The sequence below is a fragment of the Zosterops lateralis genome (genome assembly GCF_965231275.1).
Source record: "Zosterops lateralis genome assembly, chromosome: 2".
NCBI classification, from domain to species: Eukaryota; Metazoa; Chordata; class Aves; order Passeriformes; family Zosteropidae; genus Zosterops; species Zosterops lateralis.
In genome coordinates, this window is record NC_139763.1 from 64,602,975 (window position 1) to 64,629,349 (window position 26,375).

At 38.1% G+C, this 26,375-nt stretch overlaps 2 protein-coding genes across 7 annotated transcripts in view; one reads left to right on the forward strand and one right to left on the reverse strand.

Moving 5' to 3' along the window:
• Positions 1-1,578: 1,578 nt before the first annotated feature.
• On the forward strand, positions 1,579-17,426 carry SERPINE3 (serpin family E member 3; the record flags this gene model as incomplete). The annotated part of the gene is made up of 8 exons (XM_083882205.1): positions 1,579-1,837; positions 4,507-4,734; positions 5,389-5,586; positions 9,901-10,099; positions 11,066-11,166; positions 13,182-13,268; positions 15,290-15,373; positions 17,386-17,426. 8 exons carry the CDS (start codon positions 1,579-1,581, stop codon positions 17,424-17,426), a joined length of 1,197 nt encoding a protein of 398 aa, XP_083738331.1.
• Positions 17,427-18,972: 1,546 nt separating this feature from the next.
• The window catches only part of INTS6 (integrator complex subunit 6), a 39,263-nt gene continuing 31,860 nt past the window's right edge, over positions 18,973-26,375 (reverse strand). For 4 of the 6 annotated variants that reach the window (XM_083885015.1, XM_083885016.1, XM_083885017.1 and 1 more), the window contains 7 exons: positions 25,733-25,948; positions 25,498-25,624; positions 24,089-24,231; positions 23,284-23,518; positions 22,209-22,580; positions 21,674-21,767; positions 18,973-19,535 (listed from right to left, as the gene is read on the reverse strand). In XM_083885015.1, the coding sequence (XP_083741141.1) occupies positions 19,442-19,535; positions 21,674-21,767; positions 22,209-22,580; positions 23,284-23,518; positions 24,089-24,231; positions 25,498-25,624; positions 25,733-25,948 (1,281 nt within the window). In that variant the 3' untranslated portion in view covers positions 18,973-19,441. The remainder of the gene's footprint in view (positions 19,536-21,673; positions 21,768-22,208; positions 22,581-23,283; positions 23,519-24,088; positions 24,232-25,497; positions 25,625-25,732; positions 25,949-26,375) is intronic. The other 2 variants (XM_083885018.1, XM_083885019.1) reach the window with 2 other exon arrangements.

Genomic DNA, 26,375 nt, shown 5'->3' on the forward strand with positions numbered 1-26,375 from the left:
GCAAGTGCTTTTAAAGTAGTCACAAGCACAGCTCTTCTGCTTCTGGTCCATTCAAAGTGGCCCCTTCTTCATTTGCTTTCCTTCAACCACAGCACTTTGTTGTTTCTTTCCTTCTGGAAACTAAAGAGTGAAAGAAAATCTTGCTTTTTTGGATGGCATTAACTTAAAAAAAAAGGGAAATAAAGACATTTTAATTGCATGGGATTTCTGAATAAGGTTTCAAAGTGGGGGTAAAAAAATAGCTGTGTGCCTGGTACACAGAGAGCCCTTTCTCTTCCCCTTTGTGGCAGAGGAATCAATGGAATTCATATAAAAGAAGGAGGGGGGTGGGAAGAGAGATAGGAGATGCCTTGCTCGGTACCAGCAGGTCACAAGTCTCATGAGACCCAAGCAGGGCTTGCAAGGAAGTAGCTGACTCTATCTCCATGTGTACCTTTTTGTTCCTTGCCTTGGATTTGCTGGTCAGTGGCATGCTGCTTTGCCTGGCTCTCCATAGAGCTTGTAGCCTACAGGAATTTGGACAGAGTGGTACAGACATCGCCGACAGAGACTCTGATCACTGACTATCCCTTTAAATGCAGTCTCATGACCTAGTCTTTGCTCCACTACCTATTAAAGAAGGAGACAAGACGTTCATAGGCAGCTTCCATTCAGGCACCCAGAAGGACACAGAAAGGCAAGACAATTTAACAGAGCTAACTGTGAGTAAATACAAAGCATTAGAGGTGCTCTCTAGAGCAAAGGGCATGGAGAAAGATTTGTAGGAAATCCCGAGGTGAAAGAAGGTGCCGTAATTTTTAAAATATACTTGTATGCAATCTTCAAAAGGTGAAAACCTGTAGGGAAGACTATTCTCTCATTTTAGCATTATTCCTTTAAATATGAATCTAAGTGTCTCTTAATATAACATTGACCAATGCTTGATTTCCCATAAAAATCTGATGTGTGGTGATTTTGTGCTGCAAGAATTGGAGCCTTTTGCAAATACAACCTCTTCTTTTGCTGGCATAAATTTCATAGGAGTATCGGGAGGGGCGGGGGGAAATTTAAAGCCAGCCTTTTGCAAACTTGTATCCAAAGCCCACACTGGAGCCTCCAGTTAGATTCTGCACCTCACAAGGGGTGGCCTTCCTTCTGGGAGTGCTGGATGTGACTCCCTTTCTTCTGGGGACAGAAAGGAGCTGTGGGTGCTCAGCAGCATGGAGACCCCACCGAGGTGTCCCATCATCTGTGCAGGTAGTTAATTTTTAACCAAGAGGCTGCATGTCTCCATGCTCTGTGATGGCAAATCATCTTACATGCTACAGCATTCTGGAAAATTCAGCTCTTCTTAGTGAACAGAATCATCAGCATGTCCATACACATTTATTTTCTTTCTTTATTTTTTTTTTTTTTTTTAATGACAGTAGCTACTGAGTAGACCTGGACCAGTATTTTAACAGCTGTCGTTACTATTGCAAGTGATATCTCAACACTGATGGAAAGTTCCTCTGCCAGCTCAGCCTATTGCTTTTCTAAATATATCCGTGTCATTAATTGCAGGTATTAGCTGGTGGAGACTCTTCCCAGCTCATCTTCATGCTGCCCATTTTATTCCCTGCATTTATTCTGTCTGCTTGCTGCTTAACCAAAGGGAGCTGCATCTCCTATGATGAGCTGAAAGAGCTGAAGACTGAATTTGCCATCAGTCTCTACCGGCACATCTCTGAGGCAGAGAACAGGACTAATCTGGTAGTGTCTCCAGCAAGTGTGGCTGTTTCTTTGGAGCTGCTGCAGTTTGGAGCTCAAGGAAATACCTTTACGGAGCTGCAAGATGTCCTAGGATACAGCATTCACGGTAATGTACTTAGAAAAATACTTATTGTCTTACAATTAGTAATAAATTCACAGCTTAACAGAGGTGACAGGAATTGCATGCATCATACTAAACTTCTGCTTTCTCTCTCACTGCAAGATGTAGTTTTCTCCATCTTTGACAGCCAGGTATCAGGTGGACAAAAGAAACTCAAGGGAATAGTTGACACACTGGTTATTATTCATTTTTTCTGAATTAGTACTTACTTTCTTATGACACAAAATACAGCTACATCTATAAAAGCTACTTCCATGAACAGCAGAATTGCTCCAGGTTTGCCACAGGTCCATGGTGTTCACTGTGTCCTGGTCTCCTTTGTGTGCTTTGCGAAGAACTCCCTGGCAGGGAACAGTAGTTTCCTCTCCTATCCTACAAACAAATTTTATGAAACCTGTAGAAGCTGAATTATCTCTAAGACTTCTCTAATGCTATTACAACTGGCCAAAAAGATAAAAAGTTATCAGAAGGAGACTGGCAGACAGAGATATACATTGACAGATGGATGGTGCAATTGCATCTTTCCCTGAAAGCAGCCTAAAATATAAAACTCATTGGGAATTTGGAAGGGATATGAAAAGACAGATGTCTTTAAATCCAGCATTAAGTCAGCTGAATTTAAGGATGCTGTTTTCATTTCATCTCTGGATTATCCTACCATCTCAAATCACATGTCAAAAACTATTTTACAATATGGGCAGAATGTTTATGAAAAGCAGATGACTGCCTCATCTTCAAAATTTGCAGCTTACATACAATACTTATGTATAGAAATAACACTGCTATTTCTCAGGGTAAAAATTACCTTCAGTGTATGAAGACTACAGTAATTTCATTGTCCCATGGTGTAACCAGCCTCAGTCACCACCATCATTCTGCACAGCATGGATATTCAACCCCACCACAGCAGTAAGAGGTAACTCTGGCTGATCCACACAGATACAGCTACATGTACTGACACAGGGACAGTGCATCTAAATTATGAGCAACTGATATAACAAAGTCTTGCCTACAGGACTCCTATTTCTGTAAATTCAATTCCTACACAACATTAATTCATATGGTGATTATACCTTGCTTGAAACTTCTGGTCATTATGGGCTCAGTTATTATGAAAGGACCTTATAGAATAACATTTCAAAGTGAAATTCAAGCACAGATCTCCACAGAAAATATAACAGAGAATGCGGGGGTTGTTAATGACCTGCTAGCTCTTTTATGCTCTCTTCTTCTCATGTGGCACATCATGGGAAGCAGACGTTTTATCTCTATTTTAGCTGTCTGTGGCATAAACCACATGAGCTTTGGCTTTCAATAATATAATTGCATGAATGTGAAAATAAAGTAGGATGGGATCTATTGTTATTGGTATACAGCACATTTCCAGTAACGGGGAAGGAAACCACTTCCTCAAATGGTCTAAATCAAATAAATACTTAGATGAAATTTCCTATAAGATTAATAAACCCATATTGTACATGTACACATATATGACAAAATTCCTTTCTTCCAGTAGATATCTGCATTAATGTTTCTGTTGGTCTGCCCTAAACAATAATGAAGGATATGGTTAAAACATTAGCAGACTGAAAACAATGAAAACATTGATGGTTCATTCACTGCTCAAAGAGAATCTGCTCTTACATGCACTTGTAAATTCTTTCAATGTTTGGAAAATTTGTTAACCTTTATTCTAGCACTAACAAAGACAACGTATAATGGGATGTATCTCTAGACAGCACAGACAAAATTACATGCTTTAAAATTATTTCTCCTTGCTGTTTTATTAAAGCAATTTTGAGGTGTTGTCTGAGTAAGAATTTGGGACTTTGGTTAGCTAAGCACTTGGGTGAAGTCACAAGCTTGGGATACCACTCCTCACATTCATCTCTGCTTCTAATTTACCATCTTTGACTTCTCACATCTTCCAGAGAGCTCACCAAATGCTCCCATACTAATGCAAAACACACAAGAATAATACTTTACACCTCAGACCATGTCAGTTCTCTTAAAAAACGAAAAAAAGCCCACTGATGTGGACTGTATAAATAAAGGAGTCACCTGTAACACATGAAGCAATGTATGAGCTCAGTTTAGGATTGCCAGGGCTCACCAGCAATACTGGGACAGTTTGGGACACCATCCTTCAAGAAAACAAACAATACCTAAGGGCCAAGGGTGGCAGAGGGGCTGTCACGGAAATACCTTTCCTGGGATAGGTGGATAACGTCAGGAGAAGGAGATAGCAGTGTTGTGGCACTGGCAGCTCATCCAGTCATGGCCAGAGGCACTAGACCTCACTGGTAGCAGCTCAGAGAATGCCCAAAAAAGAATAACTACCTTATGAACTGTTAAGAACTGTCTCTGCATAGAGCTGTGAGCCTGACATGAGGTCAGCCACTTGACACATCTGCACTAGAGTGATTTCTACAGACACATGACAAGAACTTTCTAACGCCCAGTGCATCACCACCCGTGGCAACAGTGCTTAACAGTAATACTCCATAAAGTCAAGGGTGCTCCAGTTGTTACAGGGCTTTAACAGTCAGAGGACACCAGTGTCAGCACTGCAGCTGAAAGCTACAGAGTCCTGGGGTAATCTGAGCTGTCCTTAGTCTCAGCACAACTATTGCAGTTTCTCTCTTGCCTGGCAGATGAGAACGTGCAGGATTTCATGCACACGGTGGATGAAGTGGTGGCTGACTCCAGCCAGGGCACAGTGGTCCAGCTGGGATGTTCTCTCCTTGTGGATGCAGGTGTGCAGCTCTCACCTGACTTCGCTGAGCATGCTGCGGGCTGGGCCAACAGCAGCCTGCTGCAAACCAACCTCACTGACCCCAACACCACCCACACACAGGAATGGATCACCACTGACTTGGCAGGTATCACAGGGACCCACAAGAATGGCTGCACATGAATGAAATGTAAAATAAGAGTAAAGGGAGAAATTGCATTTAACCAAGCATAAAGTTTTTTGCCACACTCCATGGTACCTAAACCAAGGCTGAAAGCCAGGAAACAAAATTCTTGTGCTAACACTCATTTGTAATGTGGAGAAAGAGCTGGAATAGGTCTGAATCTGTAAGCAGTATCAAGCTGGTAACTGCTTGACTTTGTTCCCTTAATTTTTAAAATGGCAATCCTTTGCAGTGGTCTCAGTTTTAATTAGGAACAGCCAAATTCCCCTTGGACCATATTCATGGCACTGAATGCTTTCATGGTGCTACAGGAGACACAGAGAGGCATAAGCTCAGCAGTTAGACTCTGAGTTTAAAAAGTCAAAATGAGGAATGAAAACACTGACCAGCTCGATCTCAGCTCTGGGGAGAGCATGGACCAACAGACAACCCCAGTAAGGTCCATGTGTAGGCGGGGAGGGGAAGGTAGAGGGTGAGCAGTGCCTTGTGAGTTGTGTCTCTTGGCTTTAGGGATGGAGAGTGGTCTCAGCTTGCTTTATTTACTCACATGGACCTGGCCTTTAGGCCTGGGCATGTGGGACTGCATGTGTCCCCCTCCTCTGTCTCTTTTCCATGCAGATGGGGATGTGCGTGGGATGACATTGGAGAGCGCTGGGTCATCTCTCAGCCAGCTGACCCTGGTGAGCACCCTGTACTTCAGAAGTATGTGGCAAAAGAAGTTTTCCCTTATGGATTCCCAGATGTTGCCTTTTACTACGCCAGAGGGCTCAACCCTGAAAGTGCCTACCATGCACCATACAGCTGAAGTTAACTACGGTAACTGTCCTTGATCCATATTTGATCTACTGTGCAATATGGAACAGATTTATTCAATTTCTGCAGATACCACAGTAAGATGTGTTGTTTTTCCAGTCTGGAGAAGTGTCAGAAGAAATCCCATCAAATGAAGAGACTAGCCAGGTGGCAAAATTGACTCCTTATAATTCCAGACAATAATGAAACAGATCTTGGGTTCAGAACCGCTCTAAAATATCTACTGCCCCTGTCCCATCCCTCACAGACCAACATCTCCCAGTACTCCATAACAAACTTGTCAGCTGTAGGAAACAACCAAAAGGCACCAATAGATCATGCCAGGAGAAAGAAAGACAGATTACTGCAATACACAAAGTCCTTTACAATAGCACAGAGCTGGTTAAATAAAGCAGGTTAGGAAGGTGGTACAGCAGGAAGCGCATCTGATCCCATGACAAAGGAGCAATTAAGACTAAAATTATATCAAACCCCTACCAATTTGATTTGTTGGATAAGAAATTTTCTGGGCCCTCAGCCAAATCAGTATCCCTTGAATGTGTGAGCACCAGAGAGAGTGGAACATAACCAGGAGCACCAGCACTGCAGACCTGTAGATCTGGTCACAGCCTGTCTCCAAGGCTTTAGGAAAAAAATGCAGATCTTCAGAGACAAGTTCTAGAAAAATGAGAGAAATTCTTATGTCATTTATACCAAATCAGTGGATGATCTCAGCATGGGCTTAAAACAGTATAAATATAGGTCAAACTTTTATTTGTATAATATATGAATACAGTGTAGGCTACTTTCAAAGGCTTGATGTATGTGGGTTGCTGACAGAAGGACTCATGCTGCAGGCTTAATTTTCTGCCACCAGGAATTATACCATTAGCTATACAATCTCTTTCAAAATATAAAAAGCTCTTTTCCCTCCTACTCTAAATTTCAGAAACCTTTCAAATTCCAAATCTAAGTTTTTTCAAGACAGATTTATATCACTTAACATCCTGCCTGCTTTATCCTTTAAGGTAAATAGTTTTTCTTCAGCTTTGATATTTACTCCCAAATGTAATTGCAAGCCACCAAGTTTGCTCTCAATTTCCTGATAGCTAAGATGAAGATGTCAGGGTCTTCTAAACTATTTAAAAACCAAATGCTCCAAATTCTCTACTAGTTCTTTTTTTGCACTTTTCCAATTTGAATTAATCGTTCTTGAAAATAAACGAACAGACATGTACACAAAACTTTCAGTGAGAGCATACACATGCTTGATAAAACGCTTTCACAATTTCTATGTCTTGATAAAAATACCTTGCATAGTGTATTGCAGAATTGGCTCATGGTGGTTACTCAAGGTTGGCCCAACCTGGGCCTTTTTCCTTTTTGCACTTTCTTCCCAAGTAAATCAAGAGGAGGGAAATATCCAGAGGGATATAACTTTTGTGTGTTTTCAAAACACCATTTTGTTTCCACCACTCCAGTCTTCATGGCAATCTCACTGTTTGTCTTTGATAAAAGTCTTGAGCATTGACAATACTTCGGAGAGCTACTAGTGACCCTTTTCAGCCTCTTGTACCTTTGCTCATTGTAGTTTCCCCTTCAAGTGGCTGCTTGCTGCCTTTCCTTTCTGGTTCTAAGTGCCACCACTTTACCTGTAAATAGTGGCACAGTGAAACAATGTTTAATGTTTTACCTAAAACTAGATGGCTGGATCTATGCCTTTTTATCAAATTACTTAAGAGGTAAAACAAGTTCATAGTTTTGTTTGCCAGTCTACATGACACTGCAATTTATCTCATTTTCTATTTCCTCTGTGACCTGATTATTCTTTTCTCCTGAGTGCATCCTAAAACTTCTCAAAGACCTAAAGTTTCCCAGATTGCCTTATTTTCTTCCAAATATACTCCTGTTTCCTAGTCATGGGAAACAAATGAATCCTCAGGCTATTAAAAATCTTTGCTGACTCATTTCCAATTCCACATCCAATTTCTTTTCATATTCTGGCATCTGATCATTTAGGCCCTAGATTATTAAATGACAGAAGGCAGGGGCTGCTGGTGCTTGTACAAGTGAAGATCTCAGGTAAAGCCAAATACCAGGAATTCCACAGCTGAGCCTCATAGTCTGACCACCTATTTGTTCCAGAGTCCCTGCAAAGTTGATGTGAAATCATTTGTTGTGCTCTTCTGAGCACTTCCCTAAACAAGGAACTCCATCCTATCATCCTTAAATGTGCACTAAATTTTTGCACAGAAAAGGAGACAAAATATTTGGGTTACCTTTCATCCAGGCTGAAACGTGTGAGCTCTCTGCAGCTGGCAAGACTTTTGAGGAAAGCCAAAACAGAAGGGATCACTTAAAACTTGCTGGTTGTCAGATTTGATTGGGCCAATTCAATCTTTGTCACTAAAAAATCTAGAAGAATTTCTAACAAATCAGTTTAAAATAGATGCAAAAGACTGGCTCAGTACAACTAAATAGAGCACTGAGATGACTTTCCGTCCTTATTAAATTATAGCAGCTGTGTCCCACCAGGATCCAAACAGAGTGGCAAAGATAAGCTGTGGCCTGTTATCAGTTGCAGCATTTACAATGTTGTTTATCCTTCTAACATTGCCATGCAGAAAAAAATCAGCCTGGGGACAAGTAAGACTGCTCTAAGAAAATGCCAACATTACTGTTCACACACACTTCTTTAACACCACAACTATCTTACATATTCATTTTCCCAAGCATGTTAACAATGTTTGAATTATAATTTAGCATATGTGTGATCCTTATGGGATGCTCAAAATTAGTTCAAGCAATGAACACTAAATGTTCTGAGTCAATAATCTAAAGTCTTTGATTTTCTTTCTAATTAATAAATAAGGATTGTATAACCTTTGTGCAGAATGTGCTGACTTCAATATATCAGCATACCCACAAATTACACCACTCATGTCCAACGCACTGCAAATATAAATCTTCCTTGCTTGCCCATTAGAAACCAGAACATCTTTTCCCAGCAAATGATCCACATGCTGGGAGCTGGTTTCAACAGAACAGTCCTCTCTCCTGATTGCAAAGCAGGAGGGCTGATCTAAGAACCTAAAATTTAATCTAGCAGAACAATCAACACTTAACGAATCCTATCTAGCCCATATCTGCAAAACTAACCCTGTACACTAAATATTTGAGACCTCCTATAGCTATGTATTTATTGTCAAATATTTAGGTATTATGAACATGAGCTATCTATATGCAGTTATTTACAATCACTGACTCAAACAGTGTGAGCATCTACCCTTGAAGATGCAACTGCTACAGCTGAGTGAAGGAAGTGTAGATTCAACATTTTGGATGGTCTGCAGTAAAGGCAGTAAGACTTTCACTTGTGCCTTGTAGTTAAATACAACTTAACTCCTGGCCTGCTAACTATTGCTGAGTGTTCCTGACACACTACTTACTGGATTCTCAGATGAAAAAAATAAGGAAGCAAAATTGTGACAGCCAAACCTGTTTTACTGTATTACAGAGTCCATTAGAAATGCCTGGATTAATTGTTTTTGGGATATGGGATGAAAATGGTACTTTTAAATGGCTGTTACAAAATGCTGTAAAACTAATTGCAAGTTTGGAAGCTCTCCAGCTTTTACTTTTGAGACTACTTTATGACCTTCATCTGATTGGGATAGGCCCCTGTGCCTAGATTTTCAAAAATTATAAATTTGATGCTTAAATACAAAATAAATAAATAGTTAATGTTTAAATAAGCATATACTAGCTCTAGTTTAATAGAACTTTTTTTCTTGAGATGAGGCTTAAAGTGATTTTTAAAGGTAGTAAAGATGGAAACATGAGCCAAAATAGGTTTCAATTAATCAAGTAGGACAGTCTCCATTTTTTAAGTCCTATCTGTTGTAGCAAAATTTTAGTGAAAAATATCATAAAATTGTAAGTTTATTCTAAGAACATAAGTTGTGGGAAGAGTCATCATAATTGCTGTCATTGCCTCGATAGTTTTGGGCTTTTTGTCCCCAAACTGAGCAAGGAGGACAGCTGTTATATGGAAACTAATAAAATACCCGTGCTCTGTTGAGGTGGTTCTTCAGGTGCCATCAGTGTCCTCAGCACTGCTCTGCCAAGATCTCTCTGACACACTCAGCTCCATTCAGATGAGATTGCTGTGAGCTAGCAGCAACATGAGCTGGCTACAGGAGCCCAAGTGCTGGAGACCACTCCTTACAGCCCACCACAGCTGCTCTGAGCTGTCTGCTAACCCCAGCAAGAGTTGTGGGTTCAGGGTTTTCTTCCCACTTGAATGATGAAATAGGATCTCTCTTTGCCCACCCACAGGCCAGTTCCAGACTGCAGGTCTGGAGGCTTTCAGCGTGGTCGAGTTACCCTACCTGGGGGAGAAACTCAGCATGTTCCTAGTGCTTCCCAGCCACAAAAGAACACCTTTGTCCCAGATTGAGTCTCACCTTTCTGCCAAAACCATAACCCTCTGGGCCAACAGCTTGAAGAGAACAAAGATGGACATTTTTCTGCCTAGGTAAGCAATGTCAGTGCAATGGATTCACTACTTCAGCTGTCAGAATTCCATGTGACAGTGCTGACACAAGCAGTGTGTGAGCAAAATCAAATTACATGCTTTTGGTTTCATTATTCATCACATGAGCAGAAATGCTCTAACCCTTTCTTAAACCACAAAGAGGTGAGACAGAAATGACAAGACTTTCTGGTTACACTCTGTACTGTTTTTTTAAAATCTAACTGAACTTTTCCCACCTCATTTTCTCTTTGTTTAAGGAAGAATAAACATATAGCCTCTTAAAGATACACTATTTTGTATTTTTGAAATTTGCCAGAGTACTAAAAAGGCACTGGACAAAGAGCTTGGCCCCCCTACAGCAGTCAAAACCATCTTTCCATGCACAAAGTGTGTTTCACTCACCTATTTTCCACTTTAGTCACTTGTTGTTTTAGCGAACACCTATGCTGGAGGTATTTTCTATCATCTACTCCAATGAAATTGCATAGCAGGTGGAATTAGTTGCAGAAGGCTTTATGTGCCTGTATCTATTGTAGAGATTAGTATGAAAGGGCTTCATTACACGCCTCTTACAATATATTCACCACATCAAAGAAGCACTGAAAAACAGTGTGTACATTAATATTTATTTTCTGCAAGCTAATTTTTGGGAAATGTTTCCAAGGGCCATTTGCTATAGCCAAAAATAATATTAGAAAGAGAACACTTTGGGAAAATAAAGAATCCACATGTCAAGAAGACTTAGAAGCAACCTGAATGCAACAGAAGGTGGCAAGAGATTCCTTCTGTTAATGTCTTCAGGTGAAGATGAGCTACTTTTTTGCAAATACACTTAACCAGACAATGCACTGGGCTCATACAAGAAGAGATGGATAAAATGCAAAGGCTTGAGATAAATTGTATTTATTAATGCCTTTTAATTCTACAAAACCTGCATTTAAATAAAGTCTATCATATTAATTTCAGGTTCAGTATTCAAAGCCTTTTTGACCTGAAGACAGTTCTTTCTGCCTTGGGAATTAGAGATGCATTTGATCCCATCACTGCTAATTTTAAAGGCATTTCAGGTAAGAGGCTTGACTGAATACAAAATAATCCTTGACCCAATAGTTGTAGACTCTCACATTTGAATGATTTGTTAGACCTAGATCTTCTGAATTGATTGTACTTCTTTATCTCTGAAGTTCTAAAGCACAATTCACACTCAACTGCAATTGCATTTTGAGCCGTTTTGTAGGAAAGAGGAGCCTGAAAAGAACAGGTTTGGTTTTGAACTTACTTTTTTCTTGTCCTTAAGATTAAAACTGTCAAGACAGTGTGGGCCTAGAAAAATGGTTATTTATTCAGAAAATTAGGATGCTTTAGTAAAACCTGCAATCTTGTTTTATAAATAGTTATTTAACAGTGAGGGATGCTGGTCCAACAAGTCTATATTCCAACTCCTGACACTGCAAACAATACTGATTTTAGCTCAGGCTATACTGTCTTGCTGATCTAGTAATCAGTAGACAATGTTATACTTCCCTTTTGCTAAAATACTGTCATTATGATTAAATTCTTGGGTTTGGAACACTGAAATTCTTTTGCTCCTTGAAAAATTTGTCCCCATTTAATATTAAATTATATATATTAAAAAAAAAAATATTCTAAATTATCTATTCTTTTTCTTTTGACTTCTGCCAGCAAAAAAATATTTCAACTTAGTCATTTCTGTTTACAATAAAGACTTGAGAGTGGTAGCTGCCGAGCAAGCAGCTCACATTCTTGTGCATGTGAGTGAATAAATGAAATTGCTCCAATTCAGACAAACCTGCTTTTATAGAAAACTTGCTTTCCTGGGATGAACCTCAGAAGGCACATTACTCGTGGAGTTTTTTATGTTGCTTTTAAAATTGAACATAGCAATGTTCTATTGCAATATAGATCTCAGACTGCACATAGATGCACATTAAAATAATTTGTTACTGCTCACTGCCCCTTTGCTTATTATGTTAATATACTGATAAACTACACAAGGACGTACTTCATAAAGTTAATATCTGTTTAAATAAGATAAATACTTTGGGGAGATTAACTCTGTAAACAAAATAATTTAGCAGCATCCTGTTGCATATAGGATAAGGTTCGTAGAATTATTTGATCCTGCCCTGGCAGGGTTATACAAGAAAGGATATGTTGAGGCCCTTTTTAGTTCTACTCTTGCACCACTGTGTCATAGCAGTAGGGATCTATGTGGTCTAAGAGTAAGGCAGAGTTGACAAGGAAAATGTATCTTTCACTTAACCAATAGCTGAAAAAAAAAAAATAGGTAAGTTTTCATTTCCTCTTCCATATGAAGCAGAAGGATAATCTTTAGAATATTTACTCTCAGATCACATTTAGCAAACAAATGTTACTTCATGTCAGACCTGAAATAGCTTTTTTTATACCTGAAAGCCTGCATTTTTTCCTCCTCAAGAATGTGTAAGATTTATCTACTTTTTAAAATTCTTCCTCTCCCTAGTTTTGTCCTGCTTGCTTCCATTCCAGTTTTTCGGACTGGACAAAATTAAGACAGAAATAGATAAAATGCTCTTTTAGCATGTCTTTGATCTCACCTACGTGTTGGGACTTGATCCTTGAATTCAGACAAGAAAAAAAAAACTTCTCAACCTTTCCTGCTTTCTGCAGGGAGCTGAAGAAAAGCAGACTTGTAACACTCTCTTCAGTGTCTTTCAGAAATTAATTATTTTCCAAGATTCATTTTATGTCACAATCCCATTGTTTCTTCATGAAGAGCATTTTTTCTACATTTTCTCTTCCAAGGGTTCTTCAGTTCTTTCATGGTCTTCACTCTGTTAAAGTTTCTATTTTCATAACGCGTCTTGCCATCCACCACAACCTGGAGACCTCTCAAACTAGTCACTCCCATTCAGCAGTCAATCCACTGTTTGTGGGAAAACAGTCAAAGGCTGAAATACCTAATAGTTATGTGATCCTTAGATTCTGCAGGGGAAAAAAAAGGTAACAGCATTCTGATTATTTTTAAAAATGTTTGTAATGAAATGCAGAAAATAACTTATTAATTTTGGGGGTTTTGCAGAACAAGATAGTCTTTATATTTCAGAAGCTATTCACAAAGCAGAGATTGAAGTAACAGAAGATGGTACAAAAGCATCAGGAGCTACAGGTAAATCAAATATTCAGACAAACTTCCGACTTCTGGAGGTTATGACTACAAAACCAACTCCTAGTCCTTTATATAAAACAAAACAAGCATGGTAGAATTTGCGCATATGCTTAACAAACTTTTGTATTTAACACACTTCCATTTTACCTTTGTAGTTCTACACAAGAAACTTTAACTTTTTGATGTCCAACCAAGGTGTAACGGCTTAAGTGGAAAAAAAAAACCAAAAAAACCAAAAAAAAAACAAACACCCACACAAACAAAAAAAAACTTTGCCAGTCCAAGGAAAATCCAGTTTGAGAAAATATACCACTTATTTTTCTGCTGGTTAAATATCTATTTGCTCAGATCATAAGAACAAAAAATGAAAACAGGCTAGTAATATTTTATCTACAGCTCCTGAACTATTAAAAGGATTTGAGGATGATTTCTTTGATAGCATTAATGGTAATGATGGGCAAGTTTTATGCAGACAAGCTTAACTCCTACATACTTTGAAGTGTGGCCTTCATGTGCAGGAGCTGCTGATAACAGATCACTTCCACATGAGCAGATCAGACTGGGTGACTGGGAGACTCAGAGTAAAAAATCTCAGTTATGGACTACCCAGTCAATAAATTACTCATTCACCATTAACCACATCTCACCTTTCTGCTTTCCGGGGCTGTGCCAAGGATAGATGGGCTCCACATCACAAATGCTGGTGGTCCTTGGCTAGGCACTCTACCACTTCTCCTCCTTGCTCCCAGGAAGAAATTCAAAAGGCATGCAGACAGCACAGCAGTGCATCTCACTGTGGTGCCCAACCCGTTGCACATCTCCTCACTCCAACATCCCACAGCTGCAATGCCAGAAAGAACCTGAGCCACCTGAATTGATGTATTCAGTATTCCTCTAGAAAAAAACCCTGAATAAGACATGTATATATGGGGGTGTCCAGAGAACATCTGGCATAAGTAAGTTTAAACTGTACAGCTCTGAAGAAAGGTTAAGTTTTGTAACAGTCTTAATCTCTATCAGGGCAGTAGTATTTTTAATAACGTTGTGGTAAGCCCCACAAAATAAAAGCATTTAGGTGACTTCAATTACATACCAAAGACTAAGGGGAATAGACCTTTATTCCCTTGAAATCAATGCCAAAACATCCCTTAACTCCAATCAGACCAAGCTGACAAGCAGATTTTAAAAAGTGCAATTACATTTATGGTTTACTTTAAAAGTTTTGGATTTACTCATATGATGACTTGAAACTAGGTGCATTTTTTTACAAGCACTAAAATAGTGCCCTCTCAAACTAGTTTTATTGTGTCTTGAATTTGCAAACTAATTCCATTGTTTTAACTGATCAAAAAATAATCCAGATCTGGTGGGTTTAGTACTGGGGGTGGGGGGGAAGAAGGTTGACAATGTATTCTTAATACTATATAGCTAAAAATAAGAATTCATTTAAACAAGATGTGTTTTAATAATAGCTGAGCCATCATAATCTTTAAACACTCTTTATTTAATCTAATTAACCCATAACCAGAGGGGAAAAGAGTCATAAACTGAGTTGAGGATACTTAAGATTTTGTTGAGAACTCTAACAAGAGAAATCCCAAGGTGATGTAGGTATTTCTCTGCTGCCTGTCTCCTAGTTGGATAAGGAACTACACTTGTGCCTTGCCTATCCTTTTCACCAGAAGAGCATAGCTAGGAACTGGCTAACATGTGAGACAAGAGCATGGTATGACTTCAGCAGTTAGGGATGCGATGACAACAAAAATTGCCTTTGAGATCCAACACCCGGCAGGAGCCCTTCAGCATCCATATATGCACGAATCACCTGCATGTAGTCTTGCAACTCCTGACCTGTTATTTCTGCCAGACTTCTGATTTCACTGTTGGATAAAATTGTTGTTTTAGTCTTAAAGCAGAGGAGTAACACAAAAGTCAAGGTACTAACCAGAGCTTGAAGGCACTGTATGGAAGCTGGAAAGAAAGCAGATGCATTTTACTGATGTTTCTTTGTTGCATTACAGCAATGGTCTTACTAAAAAGATCTCGAACACCTATTTTCAAAGCAGATCGACCTTTCACATTTTTCCTGAGACAAGCTAATACAGGTATGCATGTTCTGCCTTTCAGGAGCAGAATCCCTCACAAGTAGCACTGAAATTAGCATGCCATTGTTCAGTCCAGGCAACTTCAAACAACCGTGGAAACGGTGGCGTTTGGGGTTTTCAGGCACAGATTTTCATTTCCTTAAAAAGAATGCATAACAGTCATGAAAAGTCTAGGAAGCCAGATTAGCCTCTTCTTTGGACATGCAGTATATGCTTTAAAAATTTCTATCAAAATTACAGGCACTAGAGACATCTCACAGATGCTGAATATTCCAGCATCAGGAACTGACCTCTACAGGGCAATTCAAATTACAATGGGCTGGACCAGTTGGATTAATATCTGAAGTAGTTAAAATAGAAACCATTCCCTATAAAGGAAACTTATCCATGCTTATAGCGATAGCAAACAGACTTCTGCCAAAAAATGTTTCTTTTCAATTGTTAACTCTTTTCTTGCAAATGATCTCCCCCAGCCCCCAAACAAGCCACCCAAAAAACCCAAACAGAACTGCAGAGCATGTCTTAGAGTGAAGCATCACAGTGTTCCTTTAGCTTCAGTAGTGGATTACAAGTCTGTTTCAGACGTCCAGTCACATTAAGTTAGTCCAGAACGTCTGCCAAAAGAAAACACTCTATAGCTTGTTGGCAATAATAAAGGACTGCATTATGCACCATTTAGCAGGTATTTGCCACTCTGAAGCATCAGTCCAATCTCCAACAACTCTTATCGTTCTTAAGAATGCAGTAATTTTGCACCTGAAGTATTTTTCTAGAAATCGTTGGAATCACATTTCTCTCATAACTGCGGTTACAGCCATTTAGATTTTCAAGGAACATATAGACATTTATAGGGTTCAGTAAAACACTGAGGCCTAGCACAAAGTCAGGAATCATCTCCCTTATCTGCTTCCAAGCAACACACACTGTTCTCTTAGTCAGTGAATACCTATGTATGTAAGATTTTGTTTTAAAAACCTATACCCAAATTCTGACCCCAGTGCAAGCACCCAAAGAGAAAATTACTGCCTTGGTTGGAATTTTGTTCTAAATATGCTTTGGCAATCATTACCAGTCAATGAATAAAAGTATTTTACTTGGCAAATGCAGAATTTTAAAATAAAAAGGCATTAATAAACTTACCTATGAAACATGAACCACAGACTCTTCAGGATTAAGAACAGACTTACACTGGTGAATAAAAGTCAGTTTACAGTGTGTGTATATATATATATATATGAATTATACAGAGGAAGGAAATCAGATTGTTAAATAAGATTTTTATGTGAAGCATAAAATACATACCTTACAATCAACTCAGAATCAAAAATATATCTCTATAATTCAAGCTTTTTAATGCAAAAAGTGAAAACATTCAGTCATTTTGTTTGCTCAGACTTGTGATTCAAGGTTTTGAGTTATGGAAAACTTGAACAGGTAAACAAGATCTATTTTTCATCTACTTGTCTAGAAGTACTTAAAATTTCTATGTTCATAATGAATGAAAAGTATTAATTGCATCAACTTTATAGTAATAGCAGAAATATGTTTTCCAATACTTAAAATAGCATATTTCTGCTCAAAATAACTGCAAAAATTTATAGTTTTTTAATCTGAATTTCAGGTTTGAGCACATTCCCTTTGAAGGTTAGGCAAGGTAACAGCAATACAAATAACCAAACAAATCCAAGGAATCTGAGGCAGTCATTTCATTCTCTTCTGTAACTAAAATATGAACACAAAGCAATGAATTTAGGTTCTGTTTTGCTCAGCCTAAGTTTCAGATTTTGGCAGGCTCCTGATTTGGGTTACCAATTACTTGGAAAGGTGTTTTTAATACAGAAATGTTTAGATTATTTTAAGTCAAGCATGCAATTGCAGTCAGTTTTTCCATACAAGCAATGAACGATTCTATGATCTGCTAGTTCCATGACTAACTTATGTATTTAAATTGTACTACACTTTGAAAATGGGACCCCAAACTGAAATAATGTTAATATTGTTTTCATTTACAGGTTCAGTACTTTTTATAGGAAGAGTTACAAATCCTTCATAATAAGCACTAAAAGCATACACTGACTCCTGTTCCTATGATGAGCTTTCTTCCAGTGAAATTAAAGGCTACATTGTATGTATTTATTAAAACACAGTTTTAAGTATATCACTTTTCCAAGAATAAGCAAGAGTAAAAGCTCTTCACTACCTTATTACATTGTAGACACTGTTGAAACTTAGAGCTGTCTAAGAATCATCAGCACCACAACTACAGCAAAGACAGTATCCAAATAAACATTTGCAAAAATTCGGGAACAGGTTTAACCTTTAAAGTATTTAGCAGTATAAGCCAACAGTTTCTCTTCAACTTCATCATGGCCAAAGGCAGCTTGACTGTTGCTAAGTATATAGGTCATCTGAATGAAAGCAACCCTCAAGAAAGCATTGTGATGTTATTTTTCAAACACAATTTTATTTCCCTGTCCTGAAGTTGAAAGCTTAAGAACAAAACTGAAATTCAGTCTAACCTCAGTTATAATCCAGCTGATATAGAAGGTAACAAGCAAGCAGCGAAATGCTGTGAAAAGAAAACCAAGTTGAAAGGCTGTTTCAAAACTGACACGATGACAGAATCATTAAGGTTGGAAAATACCTCTTAGATCATAGACTCCAACCATTAACCCAGCACTGCCAAGTCCGTCACTAAACCAAGGCCCTAAACACCACACCTACACTTTCGAACCCTTCCAGGGATGGTGATTCTACCACTTGGCAGGGCAGCCTGTTCCAGGCAGAGCAGGTAAGAAGCAGAAATACCCACTCAGGGACCAAACAAATATTGCAAAAGAAGTAGCAATACTACCTCTACTGCCTTTGAAGCATACACGACATAGAACATACGTTCCAGAAGAACATTGAATGTGATTACTGGCCTCAAGAAAAATGGGGGGTGTTTTTCAGCATCCTGACAAAAGCTGGGATATGGCAAGTGTTCAGCAACTCATGGCACAAGCATCAGAAACCCAGGCCCATAAAGATTTTAGGTGAAGACTGCAAACCACTGACTCCCAAGAAAAGCATCAGAGAACTGTTTTATTCAGCTCCCACTGAATCAAACAAAGCCTTCCAGATAATTCAGAGCATCCTGCACAGCTGAAAGACATGGGCAGTAAAGCAATCAGTGATATTTCGTGTCCAGGCAGCAGCACCCTGTATGTGTTCTTGCACTTGTAAACATATAAAATCTTCTGACACAGAAAGCCTCTGTGCAGCCTCCCTCAAAGGCTACTGACCCCTGCTTTACTGCACTGTATCCCTCAATAAAACTGCAGGGCTTGTCATTGCTGCAGATAAGCATACAAAACATCACTTTGTTATGCTGGTCACCAAAAGTGCAAAGTACACAAGATACCCTACTTTAGCTGCAACTCAGCATCAGCTCTTTCACTCATTCTTTGATTAAGAGCAGAATATTCAGTGATACAAAACCCCTCTTCATTCTTTAACACAGATACCAGAACACAGAAGCTCTGGAAAGGGAAAGCAAAACAAATCATTCCAATAAAAACTGTACTCAAACCTACACAAAAATTAAAATAGAGATTTTATTGATGGAATAACAAAAGTGCTTTTCTTAAATATTTTTCAAAATACATTTATACAACTTACAATAATATATCCAAAATAACTGCATATACAAAACATTACCTTTTTTAATGTATGTGCTTTTTTTTTTTGAAAATTACAAAGCAACTTTTTGGCAAAGTTCAACCTTAAGAGGTGATAGTTTTGAAGGTTAGATTAAGAAAAATAGAACCTGAGGGAAAGTGACACTTATGTATGTCCATGACAAGCAAGAAGTTCTCAATTTAGTTAAATAAAAATGTTTTTGTATCATTTTTCACATTACAAAAATAACAGAAGTGAAAAAAGAAAAGGATGATGGATACTTCTCATCATTTTATTGAGCAGCTTCTCATTCTTTCAGGTACAGGAACTTGAGATAAGAGTGCATGTCAAAAATGAATGCAAGTAAGAACAGCAGTGCCCTGCTGTGGCTCTCTCATGTGCAGTTTCTTAGCTGCTGTTGATATGGTTGACCTGATTGGATCTGCGATGGATTTCTTCCAGAAAACTCTCAAGCTGTTCTATCAGCATTCGTTTTTTAAACCTGGATTTAAAAGAAAGCATTACAATGGATAATAGAGTAATACATAAGACATCATTGACAAAACTTTTACTGAATACTGGAAACTTCAGTTATTACTTGAAGAGCAGTGTATGATGAGGCTACACATACCTCATATGTGTCTCCTAACATTCTGGTAAACCACCAACTTGCTTTTCCATTTGCTGAATACAAAACTACATTCACAAGACTTTATTATAGCACATTATTATAGCCAAACATCACTCAGCTCTCAGAAATTCAGGAAAAACGGAGTTAAGTGTTTGCTGCTCCATAAGTAAAGTTTTAAAGTATAGAAATAAAATATACATCAAAGTAACTATAATCCTAAAGCCGGCAAACAGCTTTTAGGGATTATTTGCATGCATTCATGATGTATTCACCGAAGTTAATGAAGTTGGTACTGGTGGAGGAAGTGTCATTACACAGTGCAAAGCAGATTTCCTGACAAACAATACAAATTAAAACTTTGAGAAAGAAATTAAAGGAAAATACAGGCATCCAAACTCCATACTTCTGGAGTCTCTGCAGCTCTATTCCATATCAGTTATATACATTTGATCAATAGGCCATTCTGTCACCTCTGCTTACACCCCCACCTCAGGAAGTACAACTCCTTGCTGTTTGCAGCTTACTCCTCCCCTAAGCAACATTTCTGCACCTCGGGGAAGCCACTTCTGACCAATGCTCCGGTAGCCACATGTGTGTTCAAAGACAGGCGGCAATGAAAATATTTTGAACTATATCCCAAGTTCAGTCCTATGACTTCACTAAACCCCAGCAGACACCTCTAGTTCCAGTCAGGCATCCTTGTCGATGCCCTTGGCTCAGAGATATAGTACCTGCCCTAATTTCCAGATGACAAGCCTCCCACAATCCCTGATGCATCCAAGGTTTCACTCAACCACTGCCAAATTTTTCAGAAGTGTCAACTAAAAATAGCTAGAGTAAAGAGACTGTGCAAGAGAAATGAGAGTTACAGGTGATCTTAAAAGCCTAATTTTAAAGGCACAAAACTTCCAAGCCCACTAAGGGCAACCACAAACTCCAAGAGCAACAGAATTGCTTTGGTATGCTGTGACAGTGAGGAACTATGGATAATTTACAACATATAGAACAACTCTGAGAGGCAATATAACAATCAAGTAAAACCAATATAAAGCAATTGTTGCTACAGGAAGAGCACAACCCACATAAATTCACATGCCCCAACGAGCTGGCAATAGAAAGCTAGAGGATCTGTATGAATGTTCGACATCCAGTATACCTTAAACTTTCTCCTAAAATTACTTTGGTTTTTAATCATGAAATTTGCTTAATGCCACAGGAAAAGAAAAACTACTACAAAACAGATTAGAGAGTAAGAAGCAACTATTCTTTAAGGTTTCTGAAGTAAGCCTCAAAGTTCCAGTTATATTTACAACCCATGCAAGACCCTGGAATTACTAGTTCCCTGCAACTCAAACATTATTGGTTCTAATACATTTCTCCTTTTTTTCCTCTCAGTAAGCATGTAGAAGGCTAAGTATGGACAGTCTAAAGATACTGTAAGGAACAGTTTCTACCTGGATGAAAAACACAGGGTTTAAATCCTTATCAAGTCACTCTTCTCCAGAGAAAAGCCACTTCCATTTCCAAAGTCTCAGACAGGACTACACTATCTCTGAATGAAGTATGCTGAAGAGTAGAGACATATCTTTATGAGTATACCTGAACTTAAAAGCTATTTTTAGGACAAGATTTCGAGCTGATGCTGTTTCTGAAAGCCTAATTTCCCCGTAATTGGCATCTCCATAACATTTTTAAACTAGCAGTACACTCACACCTAAACTTTTTAATTGGAATGATTTAAAAGTTATCTTCTCTTTCTATACCATTGTCCATCTACATTTACAGGGATTTAGCAGCTACAGTTGCTAACATCTTTAAGCCAAATCTGAGAGAAAAAAGTAAGCTTTTACAAACAACACCTCAAGAAGCTTATGCATTTCTGCTGTTTCATAGGGAATTATTTACTTGCAGTGCAAAGCACTGCTTTCAAACAACTACGTGATTGTCCAGCAGTTATACATGGCACGACTGGTGCAGTTTTGTAAGAATAATACAATTCTGTTACCTACCTTGAAGCTTCTTTTATAACATTTTGTAAAAACATCAGTCGGGTTTGTAAGCTTCCTTGTACATGCTTCAGTAAGAAGAAAATTCTTTCATATTCTTAAAGGTCAAGAGAAAAGAAACATCAGTTATTTAAAAGATGCTAACACATATCTGTTGTAGTAGATTTCAGTGAAATGCAACATTCAATTTTTGTAAACTTTTAAGCTGTATCTCCTATTAGCTGGAGCAAGAACATCTTATTTAATGAGAAGCAACATTAAAAAACCACATGATATTGCAGCTTAGGATATTACTAACATCTATCAAGTTATTTCTAGTATTGATATAAAAAAACATTACTTTCATGAACACTGATAGGTATAGCAATGTTTTAATCACTCCTACAAGTAAGGTTTTAGCAGAGGTTTTAAAACAAATCTTTTCAGCTTTAATTTTGCTCCAGTCTCATGATCCAGTACACTTCTAAAATAGTGATCTAACATGAATTTGTTGTTTAACTGTCATGGCAATTATGTGAAAGAAATTCAATATACTTACTCCTTCCTGGTTTCCGGATCTCTTTCATAATTTGTGCTCTTAGCTCTATATTAATCTCTCTGGAACTTCTGCAGTGCACTGTTTTTTTCCCTTTGCTAGGTGAAGACATTGTCAAGTTCTCTTCCATACTTTGCTCTTTACTACCTGATTCCTCGTGATTCTCCAAAAACCCATCAACATTCAAATTATTCCTTAAATGTTCATGGCCTACATCCTCTGTATGAGCTGTCGGTCGATCCAATGAATTGAATGGTGAAGAGGACAGTGAAAACTCTGAATCCACAGCATTTGGGAAAACATCTGGTGAAAGCGGGTCTGTAACGTGATTCTCAATAACATCATCAACTCCAACTTCATTATTTGTTTCTGATGCTGAAAAAACAAGGATTACGCTTGCCAGTTTCAAATTCCTTATCAACTGATACAGGTTGATGAGTCAGATCACTATTAGACTATTGAAACCATGCTCCAGCTCATACAGTCTATTGTACATATCAGGCATAAGAAAACTTGTTTGTGGATCATAACACTGAGCCCATCACTATCTCCTGGCAATTGAAAAAAATCACAGGTATATCTTTTGTATGAAAAGGGAAATTACTGTATGGACTACCAATAAAAGAAAAACAAGCTGCAAAGAAAGTGATTTTATGACATGCTGTCTTTCCCCCTTTAAATCAAACTAACCAGGTTTACTTTAGTACTTTACAGTAAGAGTTACACAGCCCCTCAGCTTCACACCCAGGGAAGTGATTTCACTAAGCAAAATTCAAGCTTCATGCTGTGATACTTCTAGAGTACTAAATTTCCAGGCAAAGGAAGAAAACTCTTCGCATTGTCTACATTGTCCCCTCAGGAGAGAGGAAATACATTGTTTATACTTGGAATTCATATGGAAGACTTCCATCTGAAGGACTATATGAACTCTGTAATTAACACCAGATGCACGCTGAAGTACTTCATTTTCAAGAGGGAGGGATAAAATTCACTAATCATCCCGCAGTATTTTTTACACAAAAAAGATTTTTCAGAAAAATTAAAAAACAAACTTCAAAGATTTTGAAGATTCACTTACTTTTGTGAACAGCAATGGGTTTAACAAGGTCTGGCTGTGCTTGTGCAATTGGTGTTGGTGGCCCTTTTCCTCCAATGTGGTTATTGACAACTGGAGGAGTTTGTGGTCGTCCTCTGAGCAGAGGGGACATACAGCGTCGCCTTTTTGGAATCCCTTGCATATTTGGTTCTCCAGGTCTTTTATGTTTATTTTGAGGTCCTGATACAAATTCATCTGCTTCATCTATCATCATTCCCTGTAATTAATTTAACAGGAAGAATTCTTAAGCTTCACACCCATAATGTAAGGCACAATTAATACTCTGATAATACCATAATGTTTAGCTTGTATAAGAGTCACATACAACATGCCATTATGTTTGGAATTCCAAACTGTCAATGGGGACAAGATCAAGGTGCTTAAGACCCTTATCCAACAGTCTGCCAAGTTAGGTAAGAGAGTGGGCCATCAAACCTTTTCAGTAATTGCAAAGAGACTCATATTTAATACAAGAGCTCTAAGTGATATTGACAGTTTGGTCAATTCTAAGAGACTTGGATAAAAGGGACAATCAAGACTCCCAAAGGTGAGAAAGGTGAGACAGGTATTTCAGTTATAATACACTTTAGAGACGTAATACTGGTTTTCTAATGAAGACTGCCCCCCATAAGATACTGCTGATGGAAGAACATCTGAGACACTTTCTTGTAACCATTTCTTTTACAAGTATTTGAAAGGGTTTCTCCAATAGACTACTCAAAAAACAATGCAGGCAATAGTGCATGCACAACAGCACATTTTTAAAAAAGCGTTACAGGAAAGTCACCTTTTTGTCCAATTTGAATGGATTGCCAAATGTATGAAGCCTTCGTGGTTGATCAGGATCAAGTTCTCGAAGTGGAGAAGGGATTTGTTTTAGATACTCCTGGTAGTTTCCCATTTGTGCTATAGGTACACTGTGAACTTGATCTATTATAACAGAGGAGTTAATTAATACACAGTACTGACATTATGAGAATTTAGTCTATATCCTCTCATATCTCTAGTATTCAGATTTTTATCATATGCATTAACAAAACAGCTGTACAAAGCTCACAATTTTTCTTGCCTGACTGGTATTTATAAAACTTTTGACTTCGGGAGACTTGCTCCAATGAATAAGTACATGTCTTGGGAATTCATCATTTTGACAGGAAATAAGCAATAGGTGTCATGCACAGATGTTAGTTTTCCAATGTCCCAACTTCACAACAGAGTGATGGAATGAAAAACAGACTAGGAACAAATTAGAACCAAAACATTACTAAAAACAAAAGATATATTAAAGCATAGTAGTAATGCCATGCTGCACACAGCTTTGACATAACTTTGTCCAATTTTAGCCACCCAAAACTTAATTTTCAAGACTAGCATTTTCCCAGAGCAACAGTAACTTTTCACCACTGTAAATCAACAAATTCTTAAACCATGGCAGCTGATTTTAAACTTATTCTAGAGTTGCCAAGCCTTTGATTAAAAAAAAAAAAAAACCAACAAAAAAAAAAAAAAAAAAAAACCACTAGAAAAAGCTGTGGAAAAAAAAATCCTAACATGAGTTAATCCTCCTCCCTGAAGAACAACTACTCTGACAAAGTGACAAAGTAAAGTGAAATGTAGAGATGTTAATCTGACCTAAGTAGTGGCAGGACTAATGTAGCACAAGCTTTCACTTGCATTGCCCTTCTCACTCTACTTATTTCAACATCTTCAGCTAAATGCCACAGAGCAGTGCCAGGAGACACAGGAAAAAAGGTAAAGGAATAAATTAGCAGATTACTAAACCATTTGCTGTTGGCTCAACAGGCAAAACAGTCACAGTGGCAGCACCCAGTGAGCTAGCTTATTTTTCCACTGCTCACAACCCAATTCTACTGAGAGAGATCATAATGTTCAGAACTGCCCTGTGATTTTATCAGATACATCCATGAGAGTTAGGAAAAACAGTGAACAAAGAATCTCCTGTAAAAGCCCAAGTCTCCTCATATGGACTTAAAGACAGAGCAGTGAATCAGCAATCTTCTCTGTTCTCATGACTTTTTTTTCTCCAATAAGGTAAGGAAAAAGCATCTAAAAAATCCATGCAGTTTAATGGCAGTATCAGACATCTAAAAAGTTTTAAAGAACTACATTATTTGTTACATTGTTTCTTAGCAATGATCATATCACAAGCAGACAAAATGTAAACTGTTATCTAACCTTCATCTTGTCCTTTGAGGAACTTGCGAGTACTCTTCAGTAAATTAGATCTCATTCGTGTTAATTGATCCAAAAGATTTCTTCTGGGTATGTCATAAGCATTTCTAAATGTCTGAGGTTTCAAATCCTATGGTTCCAGTAAATGAAATTCCAATTAATGCCAGGTAAGAAACAATATCTAGCATTTCAATGGAAGTATATTGAAAATAACAACATTACACACAGTGGTGCTTACCTTATTCAGCAAAGCTATTTGGAACCCAGCATACTCCTTCATATTGAGGTCTAGAGGTCTATGAGGAATTTCCCCAGTAATCCCCTGTAGCAGATGTTGAAAATCGTTCCTATGTGCCATAGACAGGTTGTGTGATCTGCTTCTGACCTTAATTCCAGTCTCTTGCGCTACCTTTTTGCCTACAGAGCCAATGACTCTATCGGACTCTATTTTGGCCTTAATTTGAAATAAATAAATAAATAAAATTGACAATATGCTCTTAAAAGGATTAGTCAGACTTATTCATTTTAAATTCCTACCTACAAGATTCAACAATGTGCTAACACACTATGATGACCAAAACCAGGCTGAGCGATTAAGGAGTGCTTCATACATAACCACTTAATGCCTACTACAGTTTTAAATAAAGTGAACAATTTTCTGCCTAGGTCTTCTGCATATTTCTCCTCTGCTGCCCATTACAGTATCTAAGCACCAATATGCATGCAATGCTTTTATTTTCATAAAATGCCATTATCTGACTAGTAATTCTCTGTAGATCTATCTGTACTTGTATAATGTTCAGCTGTTCCTGTAGAGAACAGTCAAACTCCCACAAGACTGATTCTCCCGCAACTGTAGTTGCAATCAGTCACCCAATAGT